Source organism: Ictalurus punctatus, chromosome 14, assembly GCF_001660625.3.
Source record: "Ictalurus punctatus breed USDA103 chromosome 14, Coco_2.0, whole genome shotgun sequence".
Lineage (NCBI taxonomy): Eukaryota > Metazoa > Chordata > Actinopteri > Siluriformes > Ictaluridae > Ictalurus > Ictalurus punctatus.
This window is the reverse complement of record NC_030429.2, coordinates 18973215-18983352: the sequence shown is the minus strand read 5'-3', so window position 1 is coordinate 18983352 and position 10138 is coordinate 18973215. Positions and strand designations below refer to the sequence as shown.

At 39.7% G+C, this 10138-nt stretch overlaps 1 protein-coding gene and 1 long non-coding RNA gene across 2 annotated transcripts; one reads left to right on the top strand and one right to left on the bottom strand.

Moving 5' to 3' along the window:
• The first annotated feature begins 1422 nt into the window (after positions 1-1422).
• On the top strand, positions 1423-7910 carry zgc:158398 (TMEM219 domain-containing protein). Its single transcript, XM_017485532.3, has 7 exons — positions 1423-1522; positions 3159-3350; positions 3478-3733; positions 3842-4013; positions 4158-4314; positions 6699-6833; positions 6985-7910. The coding sequence occupies exons 2-7, from the start codon at positions 3192-3194 to the stop codon at positions 7000-7002; spliced, it is 897 nt and encodes a 298-aa protein (XP_017341021.1). The 5' UTR covers positions 1423-1522; positions 3159-3191; the 3' UTR covers positions 7003-7910.
• Positions 5585-10125, bottom strand: LOC124628878 (uncharacterized). The gene is made up of 2 exons (XR_006983638.2): positions 10041-10125; positions 5585-6321 (listed from the first exon to the last, which is right to left on the bottom strand). It is a non-coding gene; the product is annotated as an uncharacterized LOC124628878 (long non-coding RNA).
• Positions 10126-10138: the final 13 nt, after the last annotated feature.

Below are 10138 nucleotides of genomic sequence, written 5' to 3'. Positions count from 1 at the left end.
ATTTGAAAGACGTTTATTTTAATTGTTTCACATTTTTACCTGAGGGTGCATTGGCCCCCTACTGTCTCTGTTATTATTATTTTGCTTGAAATGTTGAGGTGAGGTTACATTTGTAACACTGTTGTATGTGTGCGCACACATTATATGGCCAAAATGATGTGGTCACCTGATCATTACATTCATATGTGTTTGTTGAACTTCCCATTCCAGATTCTGTCTCACTTTTGTGATCATAATAAGCTCGAATCTTCTGGGAAGGCTTCCCATTAGATTCTGGAGCGTGGCTGTGGGGATTTGTGCTCATTAAGCCACATGAACATTAGTGAAGTCAGACACTGATATCAGGTGAGGAGGACTGAGTTCAGTGGGGTTGAGGTCAGGACTCTGTGCAGGACAATCAAGCTCTTCCACTCCAACCTTGGCAAAACATGTCTTCATGGAGCTTGCTTTGTGCACAGGGGTATTGTGATACTGGAACATGTTTGGGCCCCTTAGTTCCAGTGAAGGGAAATATTAATGCATACAAAGACAATTGTGTGCTTCTAACTTTGTGGCAACAGCGTGGGGAAGGCTCACATACGAGTGTGATGGTCAGGTGTCCACAAACCTTTGACCATATAGTGTACTTTCATAGAAAATGAATCATCGCCTTCTGATCAGAACGAACAATTCAGCAGTGCTGTGGTATAATCTACACAGTATGTCATGTGTATAAGATGTAGAAGAATGAAATGAATGTTCGCCTCACACCTCCAGGGTCGGAGGTTTGATTCCCACCGTGGCCCTGTGTGTGCGGAGTTTGCATGTTCTCCCTGTGCTGTAGGGGTTTCTTCCAGGTACTCCGGTTTCCTCCTCCAGTAAAAAGACATGCATGGTAGCCTGATTGGCACGTCCAAACTGTCCGTCGTGTATGACTAGTGTGTGAATGTGTATGTGATTGTGCCCTGCGATGGATTGGCACCCCATCCAGGGTGTACCCCACCTTGTGCCCTATACTCCCTGGGATAGGCTCCAGGTTCCCCCGCAACCCTGTAGGATAAGTGGTATAGAAAATTAATGGATGGATATCTAGTCTACGGTAGAAACATAATGCGTTTTCAATATTTCCTTTTTTGTAACATCAATTTTATTTTCTTTGGACAATATAATGTCTGCAATCACTCACAAACAACAAACTAGCAAGCTGGCTAATGTCAGCTGTTCACTGAATCAGCTGTTTCCCCTAGAAAAACGTCACACCAGGACCAGCCTTTATTTTTGTCTTTCTATAGGCGAATAAATTTGCATGTGAAAAATCTGATATGACTCCAGCTTACCAGTTTTGTCTTTGGACCATTGTTATTGTTGTAGTTTTTTTTAAAATTATTATTATTATTGTATTTTTAAAAAGACTTTTATTTTGAATATGCACTAAAGCCTTCCTTCCACCTGAGGAAGTAAACATGCAACGTAGATTATGCATTTCTCAAGATTGAGGAAATCTACAGGCAAGCTCACAGTGTATGGACAACCATCTAAGCAAGTATGTGATATTAAATTTGTAGGAGTTTGGTGTTCATGTACTAAAACTATTGGCTAAATGCTTAGCAGGGAAAGCGTTAGAAGCCGACTGCAGAAAACTCAGGCACTTTTATTGTGCGTGTAAATTTACTGTAGTTAATTCAGCCATTGACTGTATGGTGTTGGGTCATCAAGTGAAGAAATCTGAGAATAATATCGCTTAGGATGTGCTGTGGAGCTGTCAGAGGAGTTGAAATGCCACTGGAGATTGAAGAATCAACATCTAGTATTAGTATACTGGGCTTCCTTGTGGTGTAGATTGAAAGCTGGGAGCATAGACTGAAATCCTCAAAAGTATAGAGTGGAGAGAAGTTTTTAAGGCTCAGTCAGTGGCAGTGTATTTAATCAGTCAATGTAACATGTATTTAGTAGGAGTGTTCCCCTGTGTTCCCCAGGTAATATTGCTCATCAGTCCTTGAGAACTACAGAACAGCAGCACTTAAACATGAAAAAGACTACAGTGTACACTGGTGGATTAAAAGACTTAAGAGTTAAGAAATACTTATTGCACAATTCCAGGCCATAGAATGACGTGTTTGCTTTCAGAGTAGAGATACTCTGAAATTCTGTTGGTACTGCAATGAGTGGAGGATGAGAAACCAGGAAGAACGGTTATTTGGACAGATTCTTCACAAGCTACGTTTCCATCCAAGTTGCAAATTTAATTTATGTGAGAAATTGGAATATCGCATAAAACATTTGCGAATAAAGCGCCGTTCCCATCCCATGCGTTCAATAGAACGCAATCATCACTTACAGGGAAACTGGCTCATCTCGCTCTCTGCCATTTTTTAAATGCAAACCATTAACTAGTTTTGAAGCTATTAAGTGAATGGGACACTAAAAGTCCAATGTTACTATGTTACAATGTAGCTATTTTACATTACATGAAAAGAGAAGACAGATAAAGAAGACAAACGATTCAGTCATTCACAAAATGGAAAGATTCGGGGGGGAAAAATCTTCAAAGTATATATATCCATATTTTTGGTTTAAAGAGCCATCAGTGGAGCTGACTATGCCCTACTTGCTTTTGGTTCTCACTGTATCACACCAGAATCAGTTCTGTAGCTTATTCTTTTACGTGTCACACATAGAGGAAGATTTACCCAGTCATAATTACTATTTTAAAAAGTTGTCTTATTTCAGGACATGTATGCATGTATGAATAAACATATGTGTAAATATGAACTTGTAATATGAAATACCAAAACTTGTTCTTGTTAAAATTCCAGCAAAGGCGGGGACTAGCACACATTGATGGGGAACATACTCTTGAACACACATACTAATCCACACCACCTATGAAAAATGTGGCAAGTCACGTTGAGCTTCTGACACAATCCACAGAATTCCATTGAAATCACCGTTTTAATGTACTGTGAACTTCCAGCTAGTTTGGGTTTTTGATTCTCTGGCTAGTCTTAAGTAAAGCAGAGTAGGATTCTTTCTTTGTCTGTCTGTATGGGGAACCTTTAAAAGTTTTATGCAGAAGGATTCCAAAGCAGAACCCCTGAAAAAAAACTTTATATTTTATTTTATATGAGTGTATGTCACCAAAGCTGTACAGTGTTAAAGACTGACATTGTGTGTTTCAGCATTGAGCTTTAGTGAGGGCAGTGTACTGCACCATGGCTCGATGGCAACCCATTGCAAACCTGAGGAATCAAATTATACATCATCCACCTGTGACTGTTTTTTTCACGTGCCTGCTGGTCCTAACTGGAGCTTTCATTAGCATTGGGATATACTCACAAAACCATGACATCAAGAACCCAGACATTAACATGGTGGTTATACTGTTCTGCTTTTGAATTTCATTCAAAATTAATTATCCATTCCGAATGTGGTGTCCTAGTTTGAGTTTGTTTGTTGGCAATCCATTTTTTGTTGTTCGTGTCTGTGTGTATGTTTCAGGACTGGAATCAGATGCTGGGTTCTCTTGCAGATTTGAAGTTCTGCACACAGTTAAATGATACAGATCTTTTAAATGAGAAGCCGGATACGAACTCACCTCGACTGTTAGATCATGCAGATGAATTGATCAACAATATACAACAAAAAAGTGAAATTAAGAGCATGTTTCTGCTGGTGCCTCTAATGCATGTTGGAGATGACTTTGAGCACAGCAGCATTAGTGCCACATTACTGGGAAGCCAGTTAGGCCTGGAAGGTATGTACACTGGCTCTAAAAGAACACAAACTGCTGGAGTGTGTTGAAGGTTTGTTTTTGGGTTTTTTTTCCTTTTTCTTCTTCAATTTATTAACTTTCTGCCCATAGGTTCTGCTGGGAAGCAGTCATTAAATATATCGCTGTTCTTGGATGTACAGACTCGTGTATCACCAGCTGATTCTGAGCTAATCCAAAAGCCCTCTAACATGCAAACAAAACCCCAGTCCTACGATTCTTGTCTGAAGATTACCGCTCCACATAATATTCTGCCTCAAACTCCGTAAGAGAATACTGCTGCAAGTCAGCAGCAATACATACTTCATAGATGTTTTTATATTATGTATGTGTGTATGTGTGTATATATATATATATATATATATATATATATATATATATCTGTTGGCTGAGTTTACGTTATTTTCAGGACACCACCAGAATGCCCTTCTAATAAAAACCTGGAGAACAACATATCTCCTGTAAGGGCAATTGCTATAGAATCATATAAGAAGATCTCTAAAGCACAAGCATGCCTCAGCTTGGATTTCACTCCTGACTCCAAACTGACTGTCCTTCTCACTCAGGTAAAACACACTAACATATGTAACACAGTACATATGGTTGGAGACTTTTATATATTACCCAGGTATTATATGTATGAAATAATTATTCTTTTTGATAAGTGAATGAAAAATTCTTGGCCAGTTAATTGAATTATTTAATCCTTAAGTGGAAAAACTACAAAGAAATGAAAATATACTATGGCAGGTCCATCTTTTCAGTGGGAAATTACTCCACAAAACAGAGCAGACAAATACCGAAATATATATTTTTAAAGATATTATACATGTTGCCGCATAACAGCTCCAGGGTCTCTTGTTGAATCCTGTGTTACGACCTGTTTGGAGTTTCACATGTTCTCCCGGTGTCCATGCAAGTTTCCTCCCATCTCCTGTGGTAGGTGGACCAGTGATGCTATATTGGCCCTAGATGTGCGAGTGTGCGCAAATGTATGTGCATAGTGTGCTGGGACAGACTGGCATCCCACTCAGAGTGTATTCTAGCCTCGCAGTGTGCTGAGGATAGGCTCTGGATGTACTGCAACCCTGACAAAGATAAAGTGGTTACTAAAGATGAATGAATAAAAAGTGATTGAGCAGGATGTTAGGTTTTCAGGTGGTGTATCAAATCTGTCATTTGCTTTGGTTTAGGCCAAAAACTGAAAGGGTAACATTTGGATTTGTTTGCCTGAACTTTTTGAAAGTTCTTCCAGGAGTGCTTAATACTTATATAAACGTAGAGCTGCCCATTTAAAAGCACAAGTATTTTTTCTTTTAGTATTCATAAAAAAGTGTAGCTTGTTTCAGGTTACTCATATGTGGATAAAAGTCTAACAGCCTCTGAGGCAGAGTCCTAGATCTAGAGCACTGGTCACCAACCCTGTACCTTAATGAAGACTTTGGCTCCAACCATAATCGTGCCCACCTGACCATCTAATCATTGCCTTAAGTTGTTCTTGATCAGCTAATACAGGTGTGTTAGATTTTGTTTGGAGATTAACTCTCCAGGGACAGTTTTGGTGGCCATTTCTCTAGAGAAGCTATATACGCATCTGCCAGCTCAGCCAAGCTGTTCAAATTTCATTTACACAAAGTATTCAGCTTTTAAGCAGTGCCTTTATGTGATTGGTCCCTTTTAGAGGAGGGTATAGACAGCATAGACCGTCTTTTTGGTTGTAACAAAATCATCACATTATTGGGACTCCCAAGTCTCAAATGTCTAAATGAAAGCCTTCTCATTGGGAGATCACAATGATACTAGTATCACTGGCCCACTAATTTATCTTTCCCCTCCCCTGTTGAACAGACTGACTTTAGCCAATTGCAGGCATCTGTAAGCTCATATACATAATAATGATCTTCTCCAGGCATGTTCAGCTGCCCTGGCATTGCTTAAGCAGCAATTCGGAAAATGTCAGTGTATAACAGGAAGTAAATGTTGACTTTTATCTTCCCAAATTGGCAGCTTTCCTACAATGGGATGATGCAACTAATAGATGAGGAAATAGCTTGAGGAAAATTAGGTAGCAAAAACAATAAAACATACAATATTGAAAATGGAAACCTGGAATAACAAAGAATTTAGATTGTCAGACCACCACCTCAGTGGCTCAAAATTTTATTCAATTTAATTTTACACTATATGGCCAAAAATATGTGGACACCTGACATTCACACCCACATGATTTTTGGAACATTCCAGGACATTTTATAAGATTCCATAACCCATTCCAGATGTAGCCCCCCCCCCTTTACAGTTATAATAACCTCCACTCTTCTGGGAAGGCTTTCCACTAGATTTTGGAGCGAGGCTGTGAGGATTTGTGCTCATTCAGCCACAAGAGCACTAGAGAGATCAGGTATTGATGTTGGGTGAGGAGGTCTGGGGTGCAGTCAGTGTTCCAGTACGTCCCAAAGGTGTTCAGTGGAGTTGAGGTCAGGGATCTGTGCAGGCCACTCGAGTTCTTCCACTCCAACCTTGACGAACCATGTCCTCATAGGACTCGCTTTGTGCACAGGGGCATCGTCATGCTGGAACAGATTTGGGCCTCTTAGTTCCAGAGAAGGGACATTGTAATGCTACAGCATTCAAATTGTGTGCAACAGTTTGGGGAAGGCCCACATATGGGTGTGATGGTTGGGTGTCCACATATTTTTGGCCTGTGTGTGTGTGTATATATGCCTCGATAATTCACCACCCATCACCACTGTTGCACCCACCATAACATTTCAACTGCACGTTTTTACTGGAAGCTTTGAAAGTGATTTATCTCGAAGTAATGATTGAGTTCTGTAGTACTGTGTTCCACCAGTTGCTGCATGTTTTATTCAGAGCCATAATACTTCACATACAGTATATTGGAAAATACAGAGTCATGCTTATGTATGATCTCCTGTTACTCTACCAGGATGAAAAAGCTCTTGCTAGATATCACCTGCTGTTGGTCAGCATTGTGCTGTTGGCACTCTGCATCATGATGTGTCTTTTTGGAACTCTTACCTGCTCCAAGTCACGCCGTCACCTTGCAAGCGATCCTCAAAAGGTAATACGAATAAATCGACCAGCCTTAATGCATATGTCCAGGGGCAAAGTAAACATGAATTTCTTTTCTTTTTTCTTTAAGTTGAGTCAGTGATTCATTTGGTATTTTGTACAGCATAATCCTCCTCTAATATACCCATTTGACCTTACAGGAGACTTTGCTGGGGTGATGTGGATGAGAACTGCATCAAGAGCAGCACACAAGGTTTACTGCTCATCAGTCACTGTAAAAGTCTATTTATGTTAAACATCTGTGAACAAAATACCTAGTGTTCTTGGGATTTGCTGTGAATACATTAAATTCTTCCACTGGGTGTCCTTTGTGATCAGTTTGGCTCTTCAATCTTCTGCATTCAGTGTGCAAAGTGAAAGTAATATGATTTTTTTTTTTTTTTTTTTTTTAGAAAAGGTAAAATTAGGATTTTAATCAATAAATCAAGTGTTATCAAAACACTCACATTTTGTGTTGCGACAGTGACAAATACTTATTTTTGGCCAATCAGCCCTGCTGAAATTTATATAATATAATGTATATTATATATAAACTCTCATAGAATCTGTAATGGTTTTAATGGAAACTGTAATGGTCCCTGTGGGTCTCTACTGGTAAATTGTTGCCCTCTATTGAAGTATTATTGAGCTGGTTCGTTAGTTTCAATTCCATATTGTGTCATTAGTTAGTTTCTTCCATATTGTGTCATTTCATATACGCTCCGGCAGGTACATAAAATTTTTAATGATCCAGACCACCCACTTTATCAACATTTCAACCCCCTTACTTCTGGCCGCAGGTATAGACTACCCATGTGCAGAAAGGCCAGCTATGGTAGGCGCTTTGTTCCTATGGCTATACGAGCATTAAACACATAGGTACTCAGCCATTGGGATGCCATCTTATGCTCTGGCATTTGTTGTATGATCCTGATGGGTTTTTTTTTTTGTCCCCTTCACCCCTCTATGTCTTTGATTGTTTTGATGGTTAATACGCATGTTGTTGTGTTTGTTTTTCTACACATCCACAGTAGAAACAAATTTCATCTTTGAGGACAAATAAATTATCTATCTGTCTATCTATCTACTATTGGTGTCATGTTATGTCTAATGGATACCATTAAGGACCTATGACCTTAATGTGTCCTACTATGTCATGGAAAACATTTGGTGTTGGTTACCAACTGATGATTTGTAATGGTATTTGTAGTGGAAACCATTAGAATCTCTGATGGTCCCCCCCCATCAGGGAGGTTATCTTGTGTGCATCAGTTGTTTCTTTAATAAAAAATAAAAAAAAAGTAAAAAAACATTTCACACCATTAATTAAAAGATATGCAGTCACAGTAGGTGCATTTACATCAACCAAATAATGTTATTTATCGGATTGAAAAGCCTTCATGTAAAAACCTCAGTTGACCCGACTGAGCTTGATCTGAATTAAATTTTGTTCTGGTAAACAAGGAAAAAGGAGCAAGAAAAAAAAACCTGCCATATAAACGCTTGAATCCGACTATTTTCTGAATTAGATGCAAAAATACCTTGCGCACACGGGCAGTGCAGAGGTGCGCATGTTTATTTACGTCTTTATGTAAAAAAATGAATGTGCGCATGTTTATTACGTCAAAGTAATAAAAAAAATAAAAATTTGCAATGCAACTTGTGGAGTCTGTGTTTTTGTTTTTTAGAAATGACTTGGCAAACTTGCAACTGCACGAATCTGTTTTGCACGGTTTTTCGCAGTGATGTTTGTACGTAAATAAGACCTTTCAGCTGTACTCATGTTCTACGCATGTGAATTGAAGAGGGCTTTGAGTGAATGCGCATTGTGATAATGACACGTGACGTGTCTCAGCCCAAGTGTGCGGAAAAACTGGTAATTTTTAAAACATGCAAGCTCCACCAAATATTGCTAAGTTTGCTTGATTTGGCATTAATTTCTGTGATCGCGAAATCCTGGAGGGACTCTGTGATGCATATGTAAACAAATATTTGAATTGGATTACAATGTTTAGGGTACATATAAACAGCATTTTCGGAATCTGCAATCGGATTTAATTAATTCAGATTGATGAATACGGGTGCATATAAACATACCTAGTGTTATTTATAAAATATGCAGTCACAGTGTTAGTTGCTGCAGCCTTCATCAGTAACGTTAACTAAAGGCTCTGGTATACTTCGGTTTTTTTACTCGTACGCTAACGTATGCGCACAGTCGTAGACATGGCCTTTGAATACTCCATTTAACATGTACGCGTACACAGGCTGCCGACGCATGCGCATTACAACAATTTGCACTACCCCTCCTAGCCTACAAGAGTCAGTACAGAGCAGTTAAGCAGGTCTTCTGGCGTGAAGGACGACAACGAAGAAGAACCACAATACGAAGAACAATGCTTGTGCAATCTCTCACCACGCATATACAAATCCTTATACACGTTAAGGCTAGAATTATACAAATGTGGGTACATTGTAACCTGCACTCGTTTCCGTCTCTTCTGTTTTTCCTTCGACTACCTTGAGAATTAACGGCCCTGAGTCACTGTTGCCACCTTGTGGAACAACTAAATATAAAAGGTGATAAGGAATTAAATGCGCATGTGCGACTTTAATTAGAACGTATGCTTCTGTTTTTACGAGTACGCTGTACAGTACACGAGTGACGCACATTTCGTCGTCAGCAGTACATGTCAAATGGAGTATACTTTGAAACGCTATGCGTACGACTGTGCGCATACGCTAGCGTACGCGTACAAAAACAAAATATAGCCTACCGAGGCTTCAGGTGGCGCGCGTACTCTGCGGATGACGAAATTTGCGTCACGCGTACTGTACGCTGTTCCTAGCGTACGCCTAATGAGTGAAGTACACTTTGGGTTGGCCTTACGCAGCTAATCAAAACACAAGACATGTTGTGTTTCGGTCGGATCTTCGGGAAGTCAGGCCAATACCTCCACCACAACCGCTGTCCATAGTAACAATACCACCAAACCTTATCTACATGCAGCATAACTAGATAAACCAGAAGAAAAGTGAAGCAACTACAAACACTCTAGTGTACTTATCAGGCCTATAATGTCTAACCTTCCGCCGGTGTAATCTCCTCCATCCGATAATAAATCTGCAAAATAATAACTTTAAGGATGACATAAAGACCTAACGCGTCTACAGAGTAGATACACCGACTATGATTATTCACCAGGAAAAGACAAACCTCGCCTTTTCTTTTCCATGCCTCACGCGATTCCTCCATGAAAACCGGTCCTGCCCGTGTTGATTGACAGTCACATGCGCGAATCCAGCGCGCAGGAA

Coding starts and splice junctions, on each gene's coding strand:
- zgc:158398 (XM_017485532.3), top strand. CDS start 3,192: ATGGCTCGATGGCAACCCATTGCAAACCTGAGGAATCAAATTATACAT. Junction 4,014..4,157: donor AATATTCTGCCTCAAACTCC/GTAAGAGAATAC, acceptor CGTTATTTTCAG/GACACCACCAGAATGCCCTT. Junction 4,315..6,698: donor TGACTGTCCTTCTCACTCAG/GTAAAACACACT, acceptor TTACTCTACCAG/GATGAAAAAGCTCTTGCTAG.